A 22,144-nucleotide genomic window follows, 5' to 3' on the forward strand; every position below is an offset into this window, starting at 1 on the left:
AGTACTATATATGGAACCGCCCTAACATTTAACATTGTCTTCTTGGAGACCTAATCAACATGAAACCACATGGAACCATATCCTGTCAAATTATGACTACTGTATATTCACTATATTCAACATGTCCTTGCCAGAGCCAAAGATTCCATTCAAGAGGAAGCTGCAGGATGTTGAGGTGAAGGAAAAGGAAACGGCAACTCTGCAGTGTGAGGTACCAGTGTCGCACACAAAGGCTAGCTGGTTTATGGAGGAGACCCGTCTGGAGGAAAGCACCAAGTACCGCATGGATGTGGAGGGTACCCTGCGCCGCCTCACTATTCACAATGTCACCACCAACGATGATGCCGTCTATATCTGTGAGATGAAGGAAGGCAGTCGCACCGTGGCCGAACTTACAGTGCTGGGTAAAATCTTTAAGAGGAAGCCCATCATCACCATTCCAAAATGGTTTATTTTGTTTGCTAGAATGATGATGAATTACGTTACGTTTTTTCTGCATTTTCAGGCAACATCACTAAAAAGCTGCCGAGGAGGACAGTGGTGCCGGTTAGCGATACTGTGATCTTCTGTGTGGAACTGGAGCAACCAGTAGATGATGCATACTGGACCAGGAATGGGGAGAAGCTGAAAGAGGACTCCCGAATTATTATCGCCCGCATTAACAGGCAGTACACACTGACCATTCGTGAATGTACCGCAGAGGACTCTGGTGAGGTGGCCTTCATCGCCCATGACTGTAAGACCTCCACCCGCTTCTCTGTCACAGGTGAATACATTTGTAATTCAGACCACAACCTTTTCAAAAGATTTTACAAGAGGTTTTTTGCATTCTTGTGATTTGAAAACATATCTACCACAGTAATCACGTCAAATTGTATGACACTGCAGCTACTATGTGGTGGTATTCAGGGCTTGATGTTAACTTTTTTTGTTCACCAGCCACTGTGGCTAGTGGTTTTCCAAAGTTACTAGCCACTCAGCATTTTCACTGGCCACAATTTTGGCATCGATACCATGGGGTAAAACTGCCATATAGATATTTTTAATATTATCTCATAATTTAGCGGCAGGTATATTAGGCTGCTGTCACTTTAAGACCTGACGCACGGATCAATTATACTGTTACACATGCGTTTTACACTGTTACACTGTTTACGTTCACTTAAAACATAACTGTGTTTACGTGAATTCTCGCCAGCATTTTGACATTATTTTGTGTGTATTTGACTGTTTAAGCACAATAAGCAGCGAAAACAACTCAGTTTAGTACTAAGAGGCAGCTTTATGTGTGCACACTTTGGGTGTGAGCACAAAATCTGAGGGAATGAGTAAAGTTATGCGCAATCCCACGCTGAAATTCAAGCTCTGTAACACCAACAATATTCATCCGGAGCAGACAAAACGAGTGAGTGAGGGGAGGCGGGTTTTGTGTGTCAACTCGCTGTCGGAGAAATGAGAGCGAAAAGGCACAGCTGGTATCATGTATCTGTTCTGTGGAAAATGAGAATTTGAAGATATTTCAGTATCGATGTATCGAAAAATCAATATTTTTGACACTACATTGCACTTAGTTTTTTTCAGATGTCTTTTTAAAAGACTACAATTGAAAAATGTATATATTACACGCCACTGCTAAAATCCACCCGCATTTGGCAAGTTGATGGGTGTTAATGTCAAGCCCTGGTGGTATTCATACTCTATTTCTTTGATGGAGTATGAGTGGAAACACTCAAAACAATTCAACACAATTGCTTTTGACATTTACAGTAGAGAGATTCTTTTTCCTTAACCTTATTAACTATAATTTAAACTTTGACCTCAGCACCGAGGAAACACCCTCCAGATCCCCCAGTTGAGCCAACGGTGCGGAACAAAACAGATTCATCGATCACACTGTGCTGGTCTCCGCCGGACAGTGAACGGCCTGTGCCCATAAACGGCTACACCTTGGAGCGCAGGAAGGTTGGAGCCCAAACCTGGATTAAAGTCACTAGTACGACTGTGTCTAGCACTGAATATACCATCAGCGAAATCCCAGAGGAGGCGAGCTATCAGTTCCGTATCTCAGCGGTCAATGATTTCGGTCAGAGTGCCTACTTGGAGGTTCCTGGAACATTTTATCTTGGTGAGAAAGGCTTTGTTGTTTGCTGTGGACATTCTTAATATATAAAAAGTTATATAAATCAGTATATTCCAATAAGTATATTGGAATTTGTTTGATCAGAGCCCACAGCGTCAGTGAAGACAGGCCTGGTGAGCTGCAGTGCACATGCAGGCGAAGAAGCCACCTTCACCGTGGAGCTCTCGAGTGTTTGTTCTGGCTCCTGGACCATAAACGGCCGAATGATCCGCAGCGGATCTGAGTATCTGATCACACGCTCAAAGACCACACACACGCTGGTCATCAGGGAGGTGTCCATGGCGCTGAACGGGGCACAGGTGAAGTTTGTGGGTGGCGGATCTCAGAGCGTTTGCACACTTACTGTGAAAGGTAAGAAAGGAACAGTTTCTGAAAACTAAAGTACAATATCTTCAACAATGTTCCTGATTTTTTTTTCTTGGTGTTCTTTAGCTGCACCTGCACGTTTCACCAGTAAGTCTTCTCAGGTTGAGGTATTTACTTTCAGCATGCACTCCTCTGCTCAGATGCACACAGAAGTGTCCGATTCAAGTGTCCAGGTGACAACATGCACATTTTTTATCTTGCAAAATCCAAAATGTGTAAAACATTAAGTATTTTACATTTTTTAAAATGCTTTCTCCTGTTGGAGTTTAAATTGTATTGTCCAAATAGTGGCACAATTGACTTTGATATTCATTGCCATACAAAACAGACAAAATCCAAATATCTACAGTAATAAATGTGTGGACATGATGGGTAATAAGTTTTTTTCTTTTTGACAAATAACTTCATGTACTGTCTGTGCTGCAGGTTGTTTGGATGAAGAATGGGAAGGAGCTGAGGATGGGTAAAAAATATGAAGCCACAAGTGTGGAGCGCAAACGCATACTGACAATCCACAACGTGGACCATGAGGACGTGGGCATATATGAATGCACGTGTGATGGCGATAAAATGTCTTTACAACTTGCCCTTAAAGGTGAAACAAGCACTTTTTCTCTTCACTTATGGACCTTCAGTTAGTTTAATTTTTTTTATAGCCTCTCAATATATTTCAAGTGTAAAATAAAAATCAATTATTATACAATTAATTTACATATATGAAAGTGGAAGAATTATAAATTGAGGTGCGTAGTGCTTGCAGTTTACTATCTGGGAATTTCCCAAGAGTTAAAATCAGTGCTGAGTAGTCAGTGTGTCCTATCCCAGCTTAGTACAGAGAGTTCTGAGTGGATAAATGGTGTAAGCGGTCAGTGTTGACAGCTAGGAACAGCTGGGATCAGGATACTCAACAGGAAGTGTTAGGAGGTGTGTGTCAGGTAACTCTCAATGCTATACAATGCTATTGGGATAAAAAAAAATTGGCTAAACATGATTTTAGCTATATTGTTTGGCTAAAAAAAAATTATATTTAATATATTTAGCACTTGGAATTAATAATTATTGTATCCTATTCTAACTTTGATTCACAAAAAGCTTATTACATTTCAGAATTATTAAAAATTTTAATTTTTTTTTTTGAATTTTGGGAACATTTCAGGTAACTCTCAATGTGCTCTCAATGCTATTTAAGACACTATATATAAAACTATTGGGATACAAAATATGATTTTGGCTAAATTGTTTGGCTGAAAAAATTATATTAAACTTAAAGCTGCAGTCCGTAACTTTTTTTGGTTAAAAATTATCCAAAATCAATTTTTGAGCAAGTACATAACCAGCCAGTGTTCAAAACTATCTCCTTACCTTAGCCCGATTCACAATGGTAAGCTTGTAATAATGTTTTATAATTCGAGTGGTACTGGTAGGTTTCCGCGGGAAATTCAAGCACGCCGCCATTCATCTTTGCTTCATTAAGTCACGTCTGTTTACATAAAGAAGGAGTCCCAGCTAGTAGGCTATATGGCATGTGAGGATGCTGCTGGATCATTTATAGCCTTTTTTTCACAGCAGATGGAATAATTAAACAATATTTTGATGGCGGATTGTATGGTATGACAAATTAACGTTAGCGATTAGACTGTACAGAAACTGAAATCTACAGATAACTCTAATACACACTAAATACACATAGTCACGCAATACTTATGTTGTTAACATTAACAATTTGAGAACAAAGTATAAGAATAATAATAATTTGCACGGTTTGATGTGATATGAGCTAAGCGATTGTTAGATTTAATCACCATTGGTAGCTAGATTTATTGTAATGTTTTTTTCTCTTTGGTCAGAACAAAAGTGGCAGATTTGTTACTTACTTGTTCAGATGACATTTTCCGGTGAAAATTCTTATTTTGGTCATACTTCCAAGACTACAATCTGTGATTCAAAAGTACAGTATCCACCGGTGCAGTGACTGACAGCCACACGTTCTCCTCAAAACATTATATTCATCCACGCAGAGGAGCCGTGCCGATGAACAACCCACGAAAGGTGATAATTCCGCTAATAACTGCAATTGCAGGTTTCAAACAGAGATGGCGACAAAGAGGCAAAAGTGACGGACTGCAGCTTTAAGCAGTTGGTAGCAGCATAAACCCAATTATAAATGCAAATACCCTTACATAAAGGGTGGTTCACACTTTTTTTTTTTACTTAAAAAGCAACTTTTTTTTTTACAGTATTTTACAATAGAATTACATGTATTTTATTTTTTTAATACAATTCATTTTTCACTGTATATGGTAACCAATTAACATGTATTTACAGTAGCATTTTTATTTATTTTTTTTCATTCAAATGACTATGATCAGTGCAAACTCATATTCAATGTATATGTTCCTGACTTAGAGGTACTGTCAGTTCCTGACAAATAAATGTAAATTTCGGTTGTCACATCTGTGTGTCAGCACAAGACATCTGTTATATACAAATGGACAGTGGTTGTGACTGTTTCTTATGCCATGTTTGATGTGTCTTCTATAATCCATTTCATATTCCTAATTATGTTGAAATCACAGAGAGGTGCAGCATCTAATACTCCATTTTCCCCTAACAGAAGAACCAGCTAAGTTTGTTAACAAGCCGAGGGCTCAGCCCCAGGAGAGTGACGCTCTGGTGGGTGACGTGGTGTTGAGATGTGAGGTTGCTTCTCCTGGAACCGCTGTTGTGTGGAAGAAAGAACAGACAGAAATAACGGAGGACACGAGGACAACTTTTATCTCTCAGGGGACGCAAAGGAAGCTGGTCATCAGGGGTGCCAAACAGAGCGATGAAGGACACTACTCGTGTGAGACGGCAGAGGACAAAATGACATTCCTGGTCAAGATAAAAGGTAAGACTATGCGCTAATTAGTCTGAAACTAAAAATTTAAATGAGCAGGATTAATCAGACATGCCACAATACCTAATTAATGTCATAACTTTATGGTTTTTTGAACAGCGAAGCTAAACGCTAAATGCTCCTACAGCTAATAAATGATTTAATAAGTGAAATTAAAAGTTATACCAGCCTTGTATAAGTTATATTAAAGTTTAGCATGTCATTTATCATGCCAATGTCAGATCTTACTGATGATGATGGTCTTTTGAAGGTACAGCTCTTTCTGAGAAGTATTATTTGCAGTATCGTGACCTAACTTTGAATACAAACAATTCTAGATTAGCTTCTGGGAAACAATCCTTTAGAGGTTGTTGAAATTTGCACAAAACATTTATTATTAGGCATTTTGGAGATGTTTGAGATCTTTTTACAGTCTAGAACTGCATCTTTTTTGATGTTTCACTAAAAGAATAAATGTCCTTTTTAGAAACTCGGGCTGCTTTCTCCAACAAGGACTCTTATCAGAAAGAGGTGAAGGTTTCAACTTCCCAGAAGGCCACACTGAGCTGTGAAGTTTCGGATGCCAAAACTGAGGTGAAATGGTTCAAGGCTGGCAAGCAGTTGATCTCCAGTAAGACTGTGCACATGGAGTCAAAGGGCAAGAGCCGTCAGCTGGTGCTGGAGAACGTGGAGAAGAAAGATGCTGGAGAATATACCTGTGAAGTTGGAAATGAGAAACTGGTATTTAAGATTCGGGTGGAAGGTAAGAACAACATGCCAGTGTTTTGTCTTGTTTTTTTTTTAAAGGTGACATTCACTCAATTAACCGTGACTGAAGCAAAGTTTACATAAAACTAAATGTAGTTTCTGATACTGTATTCCTAAATCTTGATTTCTGCACCAGACATTCAAGCCGCCTTCTCCAACAAGGACTCCTATCAGAAGGAAGTGAAAGTATCAGTTTCCCAGAAAGCCACACTGAGCTGTGAGGTTTCTGACCTCAAGACTGAGGTGAAATGGTTCAAGGATGGCAAGCAGTTGATCTCCAGTAAGACCGTCCACATGGAGTCAAAGGGCAAGAGCCGTCAACTGGTGCTGGAGAATGTGGAGAAGAAGGATGCTGGAGAATATACCTGTGAAGTTGGAAATGAAAAACTGGTCTTTAAGATTCGGGTGGAAGGTAAGAACAACATGCCAGCGTTTTGTCTTGTTTTGGTCATTTTTTTAAGGTTCCAGTGACTTAACCCTTGTCCATCAATTTAAAAAAATTACTCTGAGGTCCTTAGAGGACAAAAATGTTCATGTCAAAAAACTGTCACAAAATGTTGAAGCTTTGCCAACAGAATGAAAGCCTATCAACAAAGACTGCATCATTTTATGGTTAAATGGCCCTGGGATTAAAAATTGCTGTTTTAATGGGTTTCAGTGTGGACATTTTTATCCTTAAGGTCTTGAGTGTAACTATTTTGTGTACCTAGTGTAAAATAGATTTATTAAAGGAAATGGGGGTGAAATAGTAAAATTCTAATAAAAATACACAGTTGTGCCAAAATGTATGCAGTTGGCATCAATGCAGACAAAATTATTAAAAACAAAACAAAACTGAAAAAGTCAGAAATGTCCATAAGGACACACAAGGGTTAATCAAACATGACCAAAGCAAAGTGTACATAAAACTGAAAGTAGTTTCTGATACTATATTCCTAAATATTGATTTCTGCACCAGACATTCAAGCCGCCTTCTCCAACAAGGACTCCTATCAGAAAGAAGTAAAAGTTTCAGCTTCCCAGAAAGCCACATTGAGTTGTGAAGTTTCTGACCTCAGGACTGAGGTAAAATGGTTCAAGGATGGCAAGCAGTTGAGCTCCAGTAAGACCGTCCACATGGAGTCAAAGGGCAAGAGCCGTCAGCTGGTGCTGGAGAACGTGGAGAAGAAGGATGCTGGAGAATATACCTGTGAAGTTGGGAATGAGAAACTGCTCTTTAAAATTCAGGTGGAAGGTATGGAAACATGCTTGTGTTTGTCTATTGGCTTGCTGTTTCTATTTTAGTTTTTCTTCTTTATGGAAGATACCAAAATTACAATAAGTCAACAAAGATTAAGAAAAGCAAACTTTACATATAACAAAAGAGTTTGATATATGCCTTGCATCTGGTCAAAAAGCATGCCACGAGATTTCATTAATGTGTCTTTATAGATACAACAATTTACGTACTTTTCTCTCTTTAAGAAGAGGTACAATAATAGGCAGAAATTTTTTTGCCAATTTCAGTCTGCATTGTAATTTGTTTTGGGGTTTTTTTGTGGAATGATTTGCGGTTTATGATGTAATTCCTACATTTTCAAGTATCCAGTCCTTGCGGTATCTGTTGTTTATAATTTTGAGTGATATATTTACTCAAAGAGTATATTGTCCAATGCCCAACCAGATGTTCAAGCTGTCTTCACTAACAAGGACTCCTATCAGAAGGAAGTCAACGTATCAGTTTCCCAGAAAGCCACACTGAGCTGTGAAGTTTCTGACCTTAAGACTGAGGTGAAATGGTTCAAGGATGGCAAGCAGTTAAGCTCCAGTAAGACCGTCCACATGGAGTCAAAGGGCAAGAGCCGTCAACTGGTGCTGGAGAACGTGGAGAAGAAAGATGCTGGAGAATATACCTGTGAAGTTGGAAATGAAAAGCTAGTCTTTAAGATTCGGGTGGAAGGTAAGAACAACATGCCAGTGTTTTGTCTTGTTTTTTTAAAGGTGACATTCACTCAATTAAACGTGACTGAAGCAAAGTTTACATAAAACTAAATGTAGTTTCTGATACTGTATTCCTAAATCTTGATTTCTGCACCAGACATTCAAGCCGCCTTCGCCAACAAGGACTCCTATCAGAAGGAAGTGAAAGTTTCAGCCTCCCAGAAAGCCACACTGAGCTGTGAGGTTTCTGACCTCAAGACTGAGGTGAAATGGTTCAAGGATGGCAAGCAGTTGATCTCCAGTAAGACCGTCCACATGGAGTCAAAGGGAAAGAGCCGTCAGCTGGTGCTGGAGAATGTGGAGAAGAAGGATGCTGGAGAATATACCTGTGAAGTTGGAAATGAGAAACTTGCTTTTAAGATTCAGGTGACAGGTATGGGAATGTCCTTGTGTTTTTCTATTGGCTCTCTGTTTCTATTTTAGTTTTTCTCACTAATGAAAAAGACCAAAACTACAATAGTGAAGCTTGACAAAAGCTAATTTTATATGTAGCAAAAAAGCTTCGGTAACACTTTAGAATGGGGAACAATTCTCACTTTTAACTAGTTGCTTATTAGCTTGCATATTGGTAGTTTATTAGTACTTATAAAGCACATATTAATGCTTTATTCTGCATGACCATATTCTACACCCCTTTATCCTACCCAATGCCAAAACTTAAACGATACAACAACTACCTTACTAACTATTAATAAACAGTAAATTAGGAGCTTATTGAGGCAAAATTTGTAGTTAACAGTGAATATGTGTTTCCCATACTAAAGTGTTACCAAAGTTTGTCCTTGGTGAAAGAGACCATTGATATTGTTTGTAGATGTAGTAATATATGTAGTTTTTCTGTTCAAGAAATGGTAAATTTTAAAATTAAAAAGCAGTTTCTTTCTGAATTCAGTGCTACTAAAAATGTTGTAGTCTGCAATGTCATTTGGATTTATTTGCTTAAAATATAGACCACAATTTATAATATCTTCTGACTTTCTCAAACATCCAGCCCTTATAGTATCTGATGTCTATAAGTGATATATTTACTCAAATAATTCTGTTTTATTACATTGGATACATGGTGCACTGTGCCTCCCCAACTAGACATCCAAGCTGCCTTTACCAACAAGGACTCCTATCAGAAGGAAGTCAAAGTATCAGTTTCCCAGAAAGCCACACTGAGCTGTGAAGTTTCTGACCTTAAGACTGAGGTGAAATGGTTCAAGGATGGCAAGCAGTTGAGCTCCAGTAAGACCGTCCACATGGAGTCAAAGGGCAAGAGCCGTCAGCTGGTGCTGGAGAACGTGGAGAAGAAGGATGCTGGAGAATATACCTGTGAAGTTGGAAATGAGAAACTTGCTTTTAAAATCCAGGTGACAGGTATGGGAATATCCTTGTGTTTGTCTATTGGCTCTCTGTTTCTATTTTTAGTTTTTCTTGCTAATGAAAAAGACCAAAACTACAATAAAACAGTGATGCTTGACAAAAGCTAATTTTACATGTAGCAAAAAATGTCCTTGGTAAAAGAGACCATTGATATTGTTTGTAGATGTAGTAATACATGTAGTTTTTCTGTTCAAGAAATGGTAAATTTTAAAATTAAAAAGCAGCTTCTTGCTGAATTCAATGCTACTAAAAACGTTTTAGTCTGCAATGTAATTTGGATTTGTTTGCTTAAAATATAGACCACAATTTATAATATCTTCTGACTTTCTCAAACATCCAGCCCTTATAGTATCTGACGTCTATAACTTTAAGTGATATATTTACTCAAATAATTCTGTTTTATTACATTGGATACATGGTGTGCACTGTGCCTCCCCAACTAGACATTCAAGCCGCCTTCACCAACAAGGACTCCTATCAGAAAGAAGTAAAAGTTTCAGTTTCCCAGAAAGCCACACTGAGCTGTGAAGTTTCTGACCTTAAGACTGAGGTGAAATGGTTCAAGGATGGCAAGCAGTTAAGCTCCAGTAAGACCGTCCACATGGAGTCAAAGGGCAAGAGCCGTCAGCTGGTGCTGGAGAACGTGGAGAAGAAGGATGCTGGAGAATATACCTGTGAAGTTGGAAATGAGAAACTTGCTTTTAAAATCCAGGTGACAGGTATGGAAACATACTTGTGTTTGTCTATTGGCTCTCTGTTTCTATTTTAGTTTTTCTTGCTAATGAAAAAGACCAAAACTACAATAAAACGGTGATGCTTGACAAAAGCTAATTTTACATGTAGCAAAAAAATGTCCTTGGTGAAAGAGACCATTGATATTGTTTGTAGATGTTGTAATACATGTAGTTTTTCTGCTCAAGAAATGGTACATTTTAAAATTAAAAATCTGTTTCTTGCTGAATTCAATGCTACTAAAAAAGTTTTAGTGTGCAATGTAATTTGGATTTATTTGCTTAAAATATAGACCACAATTTATAATATCGTCTGACTTTCTCAAACATCCAGCCCTTATAGTATCTGACGTCTATAACTTTAAGTGATATATTTACTCAAATAATTCTGTTTTATTACATTGGATCCATGGTGCACTGTGCCTCCACAACTAGACATTCAAGCCGCCTTCACCAACAAGGACTCCTATCAGAAAGAAGTAAAAGTTTCAGCCTCCCAGAAAGCCACACTGAGCTGTGAAGTTTCTGACCTTAAGACTGAGGTGAAATGGTTCAAGGATGGCAAGCAGTTAAGCTCCAGTAAGACCGTCCACATGGAGTCAAAGGGCAAGAGCCGTCAGCTGGTGCTGGAGAACGTGGAGAAGAAGGATGCTGGAGAATATACCTGTGAAGTTGGAAATGAGAAACTTGCTTTTAAAATCCAGGTGACAGGTATGGAAACATACTTGTGTTTGCCTATTGGCTTTCTGTTTCTATTTTAGTTTTTCTTGCTAATGAAAAAGACCAAAACTACAATAAAACGGTGATGCTTGACAAAAGCTAATTTTACATGTAGCAAAAAAATGTCCTTGGTGAAAGAGACCATTGATATTGTTTGTAGATGTTGTAATACATGTAGTTTTTCTGTTCAAGAAATGGTACATTTTAAAATTAAAAATCTGTTTCTTGCTGAATTCAATGCTACTAAAAAAGTTTTAGTCTGCAATGTAATTTGGATTTATTTGCTTAAAATATAGACCACAATTTATAATATCGTCTGACTTTCTCAAACATCCAGCCCTTATAGTATCTGACGTCTATAACTTTAAGTGATATATTTACTCAAATAATTCTGTTTTATTACATTGGATCCATGGTGCACTGTGCCTCCACAACTAGACATTCAAGCCGCCTTCACCAACAAGGACTCCTATCAGAAAGAAGTAAAAGTTTCAGCCTCCCAGAAAGCCACATTGAGTTGTGAAGTTTCTGACCTTAAGACTGAGGTGAAATGGTTCAAGGATGGCAAGCAGTTGAGCTCCAGTAAGACTGTCCACATGGAGTCAAAGGGCAAGAGCCGTCAACTGGTGCTGGAGAACGTGGAGAAGAAGGATGCTGGAGAATATACCTGTGAAGTTGGGAATGAAAAGCTGCTCTTTAAGATTCAGGTTACGGGTATGGAAAACATTTTGGACTGTTCATTTGGTCATCAGTGGTTGCTCTTGGCCACACGAAATGGCTTATTCACAATTTGCATTGATGAGAGAAATTTGTCTTAACAGTCTTTTTTGGGTTGTTTAAAAGCTGCTATGAAAATATTTCTTGACTATTGTCATATTCAGTGTGATACTTTAGTATTGACTTTCTCTGTAAATAAGCAAACTAAACTCTTTGAATGAAGTAAACCCTCTTTATACCTTCTCATTAGAGCTCAAAACTGCCTTCACCAACAAGGACTCCTATCAGAAAGAAGTTAAGGTTTCAGCCTCCCAAAAAGCCACACTGAGCTGTGAGGTTTCTGACCTCAAGACTGAGGTGAAATGGTTCAAGGATGGCAAGCAGTTGATCTCCAGTAAGACCGTCCACATGGAGTCAAAGGGCAAGAGCCGTCAACTGGTGCTGGAGAATGTGGAGAAGAAGGATGCTGGAGAATATACCTGTGAAGTTGGGAATGAGAAACTGTTCTTTAAGATTCAATTGGAAGGTAAGACCTTCTAGGACATTGGTGGACCTAATGTGCAATCTTCTTCCAGAACATGGTCAAAATTTAGTGGACATTTCCTATTTTTTCCTCAGATGTCACTACCAAATTCCAGAAGACATCCGTGACAAAAGAAACTGTGATGGTCGAGTCAACAGAGAAGGTTGTCTTAAAAACTGAGGTGATGTCAGAGAGTTGTAGTGTTAAGTGGTTCAGGGATGGAGTGGAACTAAAAGATGGATCAAAATATGAGATGAAACAGGAAGGTCGCTCGCGTGTCCTAATCGTTAAGTCTTCTGAATCCAAAGACAGTGGCACATACTTCTGTCAGACCGCTGATGACAAGGTGGAGTTCAAGGTTCAGGTCAAAGGTAAAAGCTAATCTGCAATTTCATAGCAAAAAAGCTTTATTGCATGTTTTTCAATGCAATTGTCTCTATGCTTATGCATATGGAGTTTTCAAAGTAATTAATGTAGGATATAATTGCGCTTATTGAAATACTATATCTAACTGATTGCCTCAATTATTAACCCACAGAGGCACCTTTAAAATTTGTGGTGCCATTGCAGCCAGTATCTGCAGTACTAGAAAGCACCATGACCCTTTCCTGCAGCCTCAACAAAGCCACAAGTAATGTCCTCTGGAGGCATAACGGCAAAGAAATCAAACCGGGCGGCAGATTCAGCATCCGCACTGATAGCACCAACTGCATCTTGATTGTCTCTGCTGTGGCTCAGGAGGATGAAGGGGAGTACAGCTGCGAATGCAAAGATGACAAGACCACCACCAAAGTCACCACTAAAGGTAAGAAGAACCATCATGTTTGAAAGTCATAAATTCTCATTAAATTAACCAATACAACTTAAAGGGTTAGTTCACCCAAAAATGAAAATTATCCCATCGTTTACTCACCCTCAAGCCATCCTAGGTGTCAAACACAATTGGAGTTATATTAAAAATATATCCCTGCTCTTTCAAGCTTTATAATGGCGGTGAATAGTAACTTGGATTTTGAAGCCCAAAAAGCACATCCATCCAACATAAAAGTAATCCACATGCGTCGGGTCAGAGGTCACACTTCAGCCAGAACTCGACTTGCTTACGGCCGTTACCGGAAGCTAGTGATTATAGCTTATAAAGTTATAAATATGGATATTTTTCTTACAAAAATGCATTGCTTCGCTTCAGAAGGCCTTTATTAACCACCTGGAGCCGAATGGATTACTTTTATGATGGATGGATGCGCTTTTTTGGGCTTCAAAATCCAAGTTACTTTTCACTCCCATTATAAAGCTTGGAAAAGCCAGGATATTTTTTAATTTACCTCAGATTGTGTTTGGCTGAAAGAATAAAGTCATAAACACCTAGGATGGCTTGAGGGATAATTTCATTTTTGGGTGAACTATCCCTTTAAGATTGTTTTAAGTGATACAGTAGATGTTCTTCATTATCATTTCTCTGAGATTTTCAATCTAATTTCTCACAGCTCCACGTCTGGTGAGGTTCACTACCAAGCTGAACAATGTTGTTGCAAATGAAGGCAAAGAAGCCATCTTCAAATGCTCTATCACACCAGCCGATGTGAGTGTCAGATGGCTGCGTAATGACGTTCCTATAACAGCTAGTCCCAAATTTAAGATCGCTCATGGAGGAAGCAGCCACTCCCTCACCATCACAGCTGTCACTCAGGAGGACGCGGGAGAGATCAGTATTGATGCCGAGGGGAAAGTGTGCAAAGCCACACTCCAAGTACAACGTAAGGATAACTGTTAAGCTTAAAACAACATATCGGCAGGCAAGCATGTGTTTCTAAGTATAGACATATCCATATCTTGCAGAGCTTCCTGTCACCTTCAAGAAGAAGCTTGCAGATGTGACTGTGCAGGAGCAGGACACAGTTCGGTTGGAAGTGGAGCTGAGTAAACCCTCATCAGATGTGAAGTGGATGAAGAATGGAGTGGTTTTACAGCAAGGAGGAAATCTGGAGATTCATGTGGATGGTGCCAAGCAGACTTTGGTCCTCAAGAGTGTGGCATATGCTGACAGAGGATATTACTCATGTGAAACCCTAGATGACAAGACCCAGGCCAAACTGACAGTAGAGAGTAGGGCTTCCTTTATTATGTTACTCTATCACAGTTACTCTTTCGATCATAATATTTTCATTCCTTTTATGTTTGCTATGATGACTCTATGTAGCCTTGTAGTTCATAAAAATTGACCATGAAAATCATTAACTGAAATGCACAGTCAATTATGCCTTCCTAAAACCATTTCATCTGTGGATTTCCATTGTTTTTATTGTTCAGTTAAGAAGATTCAAGTAGTAAAAGGCCTGAAAGAGATGAAAGTACAAGAAAAAGAGACTATCACTATGGTGGTGGAGCTCAGCAAGGCTGATGTAGAAGGATCCTGGAGCAAAGATGGAAAGAAACTGAAGGCAGGACCCAATATCATCATTACAGCACTGGGCAACAAGCATAGTCTGACTATGTCCCAACTGAAGATAACTGATGGTGGAGCTATTACCTTTCAAGCTGAGGATGTCCATACTTCTGGAAAACTAATTGTTACAGGTGAGTTTGTATATTGGGGTCTTTAGGTTTAAGCCCACTTATAATTCTTGCCACACAAAGGGTGTAATTAAGTAATTTAGGGTTACTTTATTTAGGGCATCTTCCAATAATTAGGTTGGGGATAGTTCACCCAAAAAATGAAAATTCTGTCATTTACTCACCCTCAACAGCTTGAACCAGAATTTCTTTCTTCTGCTGAACATAAAAAAAGACATTTTGAAGAATGTTGGTAACCAAACATTGACTGATGGGCCCCACTGATAGTATTTTTTTCTATACTATGGAAGTCAGTGGGGCCCAGCAACTGTTTGATTACCCATATTCTTCAAAAAATCTCATTTTGAGTTCAGCAGAAGAAAGAAATTCTCGTTTGGAACAACTTGAGGGTGAGTAAATGATGAGAGAATTTTCATTTTTGGGTGAACTATCCCTTTAAGTTTTCATCGAGTCGCAAGATTGAGTAAGATATTTGGCATTTACATGAGATTATAAAAAGGATATTTTTAAGTTTAGTACCTGTAGAAACTGCATACCCAAGATTTTAAGTATATTCCACAAGACAAACTAAATTAATTTCCACATTTTATCTAAGTTCTTATATTGTGTCCTTGAGCATGAATAACTTTTTGCAGTCGCTTAATGGAGGTTTAGTAAGATGTATATGAAAACTTATGAACAGAACCATAACTTAAACACCAATGTTAAAATCCAGAACGATTGTAACCGTAATTATTGGTGTTGTGTCCACAGAGCCGGCTGCGAAGATCCTCAAACCTCTACGGGATATCAGTTCTCCTGAAAAGGAGAAAGTCACTTTTGAATGTGAAGTGTCAAGAGCAAATGCTGATGTCAAGTGGTTTAAGGTATTAGTAATTTGATTTAGAATGGTTTAAAAAAAAATTGTGTAGCCACATATGAATGAAATATAAATTTGTTTGAAAACAGAACAAGTAAAAGAAAATGTTGATGTAGTTGTGTTATTATTGTAGGATGATGAGGAACTGAAGCCAGGAAAGAAATTTGGCATTCAATCCCAGGCCAACAAGCGCACCCTCCTCATCCACAAGTGTGCGTTTGAGGACCAGGGCCAGTATATATGTAAAACAACAGATGACAATACTTCAGCCAAGCTCACTGTTCATGGTAAAGATCAATGAATTCTGAGTGGGAGATTTAGGGTGTGTTCATACTTGTAGTTTGGTTCGCTTGGTTCATTTTAGTCCTGGTCCACTTAGCATTCACATTGGCATTTTAACACCGAACCTAAAGATACCGATCCAAAAGGCATAGGGATACGTTTTACAACCTGATTGGTCAGCTTTTATGACATATATTTTGTGACAGAACGTACCAAAAAACCAAAACAATACTACACAGCAAAATCAAGAATCAGCATATGAATCTCAACAGTGGTAATAAAAAAACGCTTAACGCTGCAATGCATGCTGGGTATCACCATAGGACAAAACTCCCATCATGCACTGCAGTATGAATAATTATGCTATGTTTTCCTGAAGCGGTAATAGTTGTTCATTTTTAGCACTGAACCATTACGGTGGCATTTGTTTAATGGTATTTTATTTCTTGTTTTTGTTGCAATTTTGTATTAACCAAATCTTAGTCAAGAAACCAAAGAGAAAGAGACCTCTTTGTGATGTTCATTTGAAATGGCTTTCAAGCAGAAAGTTCAAGTTGATCTGCTCCTTCAGTCTTTTGATTCAGCAATGTGCAAGTGTTTGCTGTGAAACACTATTGCAATTGCTCAAACACAAATTATTTTAAACACATAAAAGGGTCAAGAGCCCAACTAAAACAAACCATGACCACCACGATGGTGGCATAATTTTTTGACCAATGAAACACCAACATCTAAACCTCTGTTAACTCTCAATAAGAACTTCTTTAGACGTGTGACAGAAATAAAGTCAATCTGGTTAGTAATAAGTGAAATCAGATCTTTTAATCAGATCTTGAGAGATTTAATGTCTTTTATCTTCAGTTGATTTCAATTAAATGGTTTTGGCTGAAGTCAGTTATAGTTCTTGTGTTTCTCTTTTCTTCAGTGATTCTGCTTGTTAACAGCAGGCGTTCATCATTAATGTTCAATCATCACTTAATTAATAGCTTAATTATCTCGTTAACTTTAACTCTGCTTCAGTGTTACTTCAACACTATTTAGAGAGGGACCATATGTACTCTGAACAGAGCTGATTTAACTCTGGGGATTTTACTGCGTACATACGATGACATATTTTGACCAGCTGAGAACTCATGAAGAGCTTATAAAATGTGTAAAGGAGTCAAAACAGTGGCAGGAATCCCTCCGTCACACACAAACAGAAATCTTCTGCAAGGAGACATGGTTCTGATGCCTGTACCGAACTGTAATGGGCGACTATGACGAAAAAAAAAAAAACAGATATGCTTGGGCATTCTGTTCTTTTTAGAGTCGCATCTTGTGACATGATGTCCTGTTTTTTAGTTCGTTTACATGTCTTTGGTCCTAGTTGCATTCATATTTCATTCGAACCGCACCAGAGTTCGTTTGGAAGCGGACTGAGACCCATCTTTTCAGCTGTCTCTGTCCGCTTGTTTGGTGCGCGCCAGGGTTCGGATGGTAGCGTTCACACTTATTCAAATGAACCGCACTAACAGAGCAAACGCACCAGGGTACGTTTTAATCAAACCAAACATGCCAAGTGTGAATACACCCTCAATTACTACTGAACATTTTGTAGTGTCACATGAATAAATGATTGTATTTGAATTCTTGCAGCCCGAGATATTAAAATAGTGAAGCCACTGCAGGACATGGAGGTGACAGAGAAGGAGAGCGCAACGTTTGTTTGTGAGGTCTCTCATGATGAGGTAGAGGCTCAGTGGCACAAAGGTGATGCCAAACTCAAAGCCGGAGACAACATCAAGATGAGGCAGGAGGGTGAGTTGAACTGAATAGACTAAGATCAAATAAACAATAAATTCAGTTCCAATAGGGACAGATCAATAACTCTCAAACTCATTTAAAACTTTCTCTCTCAGGAAGAACATACGTACTACTCTTCAAATCTGTAAAGGCTGAGGATGCTGGTGAAATCAAGTTCACAGCTGAGAAGGCCTTTTCAACCGCTAAACTGAAGGTTAAAGGTTCGTGGTCAATTGTCTGTAATATCTGCATGCATTTTGCATTTAGTGTAAAGACTAATGAGCTACAACCTGGGCTGTGTAGTGTTTCTACAGTTGTCTAACAAATAGTTAAAACAAATGTAGACCCCCTAAGTCCCCTTATAATCATTACAGAACTGCCTGTCAGATTTGTGAAGAAACTGAGAGACAAAATCGCCATGTATAAACACCGCGCATACTTAGAGTGTCAGGTGTCACGGGCCAGCGCTAAAGTCACATGGTACAAGAACAAGTCAGAGCTCAGACCCAGCGAGAAGCACGAGATCACCAGTGAGGACATCTACAGGAAGCTCACCATTATCGACGTGGACTCTGATGATGAAGACACATACATGTGTGACGCCATTGATGATAAGACTTCATGTCAGCTACTTGTAGAGGGTAAAAAAACTTTTCAGTTATGATTAAAAAAATAAAATTAGGATGAAAGCAAACAGAATTCATGAAGCATAACTACACATTATTAAAGAAGAAAACTAAAGGGTGGATATACTGTAATGTAATTGCATGTTGTTCATTATTTGATAACAGTTTGTAGATCAGTTTTAATTGATCTGCAACAGACAAGTATGAGCTTTGTATGTGATTTTAACCATATTTAAAAATCTTATTTATCTCATTAATTTGTCCTTCTAAACCGGGACAAATTAATGTTTGCTTACAGTTTAAATTTCTGTGTAAATTTAGCTTAAATGCATTTTGTTTTATTAAGTTTGACTTTTCTAAAGTCTAATGTGTTTTTAAGGAATTTTACTACATAAACTTTTTTATGTAGCAAATTTTTGACAGAACTATACTGTATCATCTCAACTTTCAGAGCAGGCTATCAGTATAGTACGGGAGCTGAGTTCTGTGGAGGTGACCGAGCCGTTTGCCGCCCACTTTGAGGTGGAAGTCAGCGTGGAGACAGTCAAGCCAGTGAAATGGATGCTGAATGGGGAACAGCTGAAGGAGAGTGCAGATATCGAGATGGAAAAAGAGGGAACCATGCACCGCCTCACTTTTAAGAAGACCAAGGCCTCCATGTCAGGCCCGGTACAGTTCACAGCTGGAAAGAGCAAATCAACAGCCGAGCTGAAAGTGAAAGGTTAGGGACTTGGTTTAACCAAAATTTGCAAAATAGCCTCTCCAAAATTTATCTAGTGTAATAATTCCAAATAAATAGTTTTTGATAATGATGCATGATAAAATTGCTACTAGCCACTCAGCATTTTGAATGGCCACAATTTTGACATCGATACCATGGGGAAAAACTGACATATAGATATTTGTAATATTATCTCTTAATTTGGCAGCAGGTATATTAGGCTGCTGTCACTTTAAGACCTGATGCGCGGATCCATTATTCTGTTACACATGCATTTACATTATACATTTGACATTATTTTGTGTGTATTTGACTGTTTAAGCACAATAAGCAGCGAAAAATAACTCAGTTTAGTACTGAGAGGCAGCTTTATGTGCATGCACTTTGTGTGTGAGCACAAAATCTGCAAGAATGAGTAAAATTATGTGCAATACGTGCAATCCCACACCAAAATTCAAGCCCTGTAACACCAACAATATTCATCCGGAGCAAATGAAACGAGTGAGTGAGGGGAGGCGGGTCTGTGTGTCAACTTGCTGTCGGAGAGATGAGAGAGCGAGAAACCACAGCTGGTATCATGTATCTGTTCTGCAGAAAATGAGTATTGGAAAAGTTTCAGATATTTCAGTATCAATATGAAAAATCTATATTTTTGACAACACTACATTGCACTTAGTTTATTACTTCAGATGCCTTTTCAAAAGACTACAACTGAAAAATGTATATATTATATACAGTATAAATTTCAACCCGCTAAAGTGGCTAGTAGGAGTGACTGCATTACACGCCACTGCTGAAATCCACCCACATTTGGCAGGTTGACGGGTGTTAATGTCAAGCCTTGTGTAGGATATAGTAGTTTTGTGAACTTTTGTGTTTATGTTTTCAAAGTCACTTTTCATATCACCTCATAGAGCGTCCCATTGAAGTCCTTGAGCCTCTCAAGGATGTGTCAGCGAAGGAAAAGACTTCCACCACACTGTGCTGCAAGTTCTCTGCCCCACCAAAAGAAGTGCGGTGGTTTAAGGGTCAAACTGCTTTGGAGGCTTCTAGCAAGTACCTCATGAAGCAAAAGGACGCCAACGTGCAGCTGATTATACAAGCTTTGAGTGCAGAGGACTCTGGAGAGTATCGCTGTCAGGTCGGGGTCTGTGAGAGCAAAGCCATTCTCAAAGTAGAAGGTAAAGTCATAAAGAAGGCATTCGAAGCATGTTGTTTCAAATTGCATTCCCTTTTTATATCCAGCCTGTTAGGGTTAGGGCTGCTTGTCCTACACAAAAAAGGCATTATATAGGTGCTGTTGGTGCCACTCTGATAATGCTCTTTTATTTTTCTTAACATACATAGTGCGTAAAATCCAGATCACCAGACATCTGACAGATGTGGAGGTGGATGAAGATGGTGATGCTGTATTCACCTGTGAGGTTAACTATGCTGATGAAGAAGTCCAATGGACGCTCAATGACAAGCTGCTTTTCAACAATGAAGTCAATGCCATCACCCATGTGGATAAGACCCACACCCTCACTCTCAAGAACCTTGCACCTGAGGATGGTGGGAAGGTGTCATTCAGCATCAGGGATGTAAAAGAAACAGTATGCCTGAAGGTCAAAGGTGAGGTCATATGACAATGCTGCGTCCGAAACCGCTCCCTATCCACTATATCAGGTGTCGGCCATTTTGTAGTGCTGTCTGAATTCTGAGTGAACGACTTCATTCCTTACATTAGTCCACTACTTTATACCCACAATCCACTCTGATTTCGAGTGTACATTTGATGTACACTCGCTGAAGCACTATTTCCCAAAATCCAATGCAGAGAGGACTGAGAGAGTGCACGAAAGAGAGAGAGCTAGCAAGTTCAAACAAGAGATTACTTTACAGCTTTCTTATTTCTGATTTAACATTTATTATTTAATGCTAGTTCTAGATTTTGGTTTAATGCACTTTTTTGTTTATTGACATCCAGAAAAGAAAGCTGTCTTCCTGAAGTTGCTAGATGATGTAGTTGCAGAGGAGAAGGGTACAGTTGCCCTTAAGTGTGAAGCCTCAAAGCCCAGAGTGGCCCCTGTGTGGCGCAAAGATGGTACAGTCTTGTCGGCAGGCAAAAAGTATGAGCTACTCCATGATGGTAAGTCCTTGGGACTGACTATCCATGATGTCATGCAAGCTGACGCCGGGGAGTACAGCTGTGATCTTGGCACAGACCTCTCCAAGTCCAAGGTCACTGTTAGAGGTATGTCAACAAACTATGGTGTTACTGTTGTGCTACAGTGACACTGTAGTGTCATTTGTTGTGGTTTTTACATTTATGTTTCTATGAAAACAAGATGAAGATGAAGTTATTGGTGTTTTTCCAGTAATGCCTTTGTTGTTGACCCCCAGATATCCACATCGGGATCACCAAGCGCCTTAAGTCGATAGAGGCCAAAGCAGGTGAAAACTGCACATTTGAGTGTATCTTGTCCCGGGAAAGCTCAGAGAAGTGCTCCTGGAGCCTAAAAGGCCAAACCGTCACTGATGGAGGCCGTTTCCAGATAAGCAGCAAAGGGCGCAAATATACCTTAACAATCAAATCAGTCTCAGCTTCTGATTCTGGTGAGGTGGTCTTCGCCCTCAAAGATTTGAGCTCGAAGGCAACACTTTCTATTGAGGGTGAGTAAGCAGGGTGTGCAATAAAAGCACGAGCAATGAATTTTAATAAAGGTTTAACACACGTCTGGTTTTGCTTAATCAAGGCGTATCTTATTTTGGGGGGGTAGGTGAAGTTCCTACCATATCTAAAGAGCTTCAGGGTGTTACTGCCAAAATTGGTGAAAATGCCACATTCTCCTGTGAACTTTCTCAACCTGGACTGGAAGTGAAGTGGTCCAAGGATGGCAAATCTATCAGAAAGAGCCAAAAATATGAAATCAGTCAGGAGCAGATGCTCATAAAGCTGACTATCCGCAACGTCACTGAGAAAGACTCTGGAGAATACAGCTGCGAGGTCACTGGTGGTCCAACCTCCAAGGCTAAACTGGAGATCAAAGGCAAGGTTTTTAAACCTGATGGTTTGTCATCATTTCTTTGAATATGCAACAGGGGAAATCCCCTACCCCTAAAG

General features: G+C 39.1%; 1 protein-coding gene across 38 annotated transcripts in view; it reads left to right on the forward strand.

Annotated features, from left to right (window-relative positions):
• The window catches only part of LOC127506203 (obscurin-like), a 62,957-nt gene that overhangs the window by 5,554 nt on the left and 35,259 nt on the right, over positions 1 to 22,144 (forward strand). For 18 of the 38 annotated variants that reach the window (XM_051882417.1, XM_051882419.1, XM_051882418.1 and 15 more), the window contains exons 3-35: positions 135 to 404; positions 506 to 766; positions 1,823 to 2,125; positions 2,225 to 2,491; positions 2,573 to 2,679; positions 2,933 to 3,101; positions 5,121 to 5,396; positions 5,872 to 6,147; positions 6,289 to 6,564; positions 7,111 to 7,386; positions 7,816 to 8,091; positions 8,230 to 8,505; positions 9,219 to 9,494; positions 9,944 to 10,219; positions 10,667 to 10,942; positions 11,390 to 11,665; positions 11,919 to 12,194; positions 12,287 to 12,562; positions 12,730 to 12,996; positions 13,679 to 13,948; positions 14,031 to 14,297; positions 14,502 to 14,768; positions 15,519 to 15,631; positions 15,758 to 15,911; positions 17,545 to 17,706; positions 17,808 to 17,912; positions 18,066 to 18,332; positions 18,769 to 19,038; positions 19,953 to 20,219; positions 20,386 to 20,652; positions 21,008 to 21,274; positions 21,424 to 21,693; positions 21,801 to 22,070. In XM_051882417.1, the coding sequence (XP_051738377.1) occupies positions 135 to 404; positions 506 to 766; positions 1,823 to 2,125; positions 2,225 to 2,491; positions 2,573 to 2,679; positions 2,933 to 3,101; positions 5,121 to 5,396; positions 5,872 to 6,147; positions 6,289 to 6,564; positions 7,111 to 7,386; positions 7,816 to 8,091; positions 8,230 to 8,505; positions 9,219 to 9,494; positions 9,944 to 10,219; positions 10,667 to 10,942; positions 11,390 to 11,665; positions 11,919 to 12,194; positions 12,287 to 12,562; positions 12,730 to 12,996; positions 13,679 to 13,948; positions 14,031 to 14,297; positions 14,502 to 14,768; positions 15,519 to 15,631; positions 15,758 to 15,911; positions 17,545 to 17,706; positions 17,808 to 17,912; positions 18,066 to 18,332; positions 18,769 to 19,038; positions 19,953 to 20,219; positions 20,386 to 20,652; positions 21,008 to 21,274; positions 21,424 to 21,693; positions 21,801 to 22,070 (8,172 nt within the window). The remainder of the gene's footprint in view (positions 1 to 134; positions 405 to 505; positions 767 to 1,822; positions 2,126 to 2,224; positions 2,492 to 2,572; positions 2,680 to 2,932; positions 3,102 to 5,120; positions 5,397 to 5,871; positions 6,148 to 6,288; positions 6,565 to 7,110; positions 7,387 to 7,815; positions 8,092 to 8,229; positions 8,506 to 9,218; positions 9,495 to 9,943; positions 10,220 to 10,666; positions 10,943 to 11,389; positions 11,666 to 11,918; positions 12,195 to 12,286; positions 12,563 to 12,729; positions 12,997 to 13,678; positions 13,949 to 14,030; positions 14,298 to 14,501; positions 14,769 to 15,518; positions 15,632 to 15,757; positions 15,912 to 17,544; positions 17,707 to 17,807; positions 17,913 to 18,065; positions 18,333 to 18,768; positions 19,039 to 19,952; positions 20,220 to 20,385; positions 20,653 to 21,007; positions 21,275 to 21,423; positions 21,694 to 21,800; positions 22,071 to 22,144) is intronic. The other 20 variants (XM_051882433.1, XM_051882431.1, XM_051882426.1 and 17 more) reach the window with 20 other exon arrangements.

The sequence above is a fragment of the Ctenopharyngodon idella genome, chromosome 23, assembly GCF_019924925.1.
Source record: "Ctenopharyngodon idella isolate HZGC_01 chromosome 23, HZGC01, whole genome shotgun sequence".
NCBI classification, from domain to species: domain Eukaryota; kingdom Metazoa; phylum Chordata; class Actinopteri; order Cypriniformes; family Xenocyprididae; genus Ctenopharyngodon; species Ctenopharyngodon idella.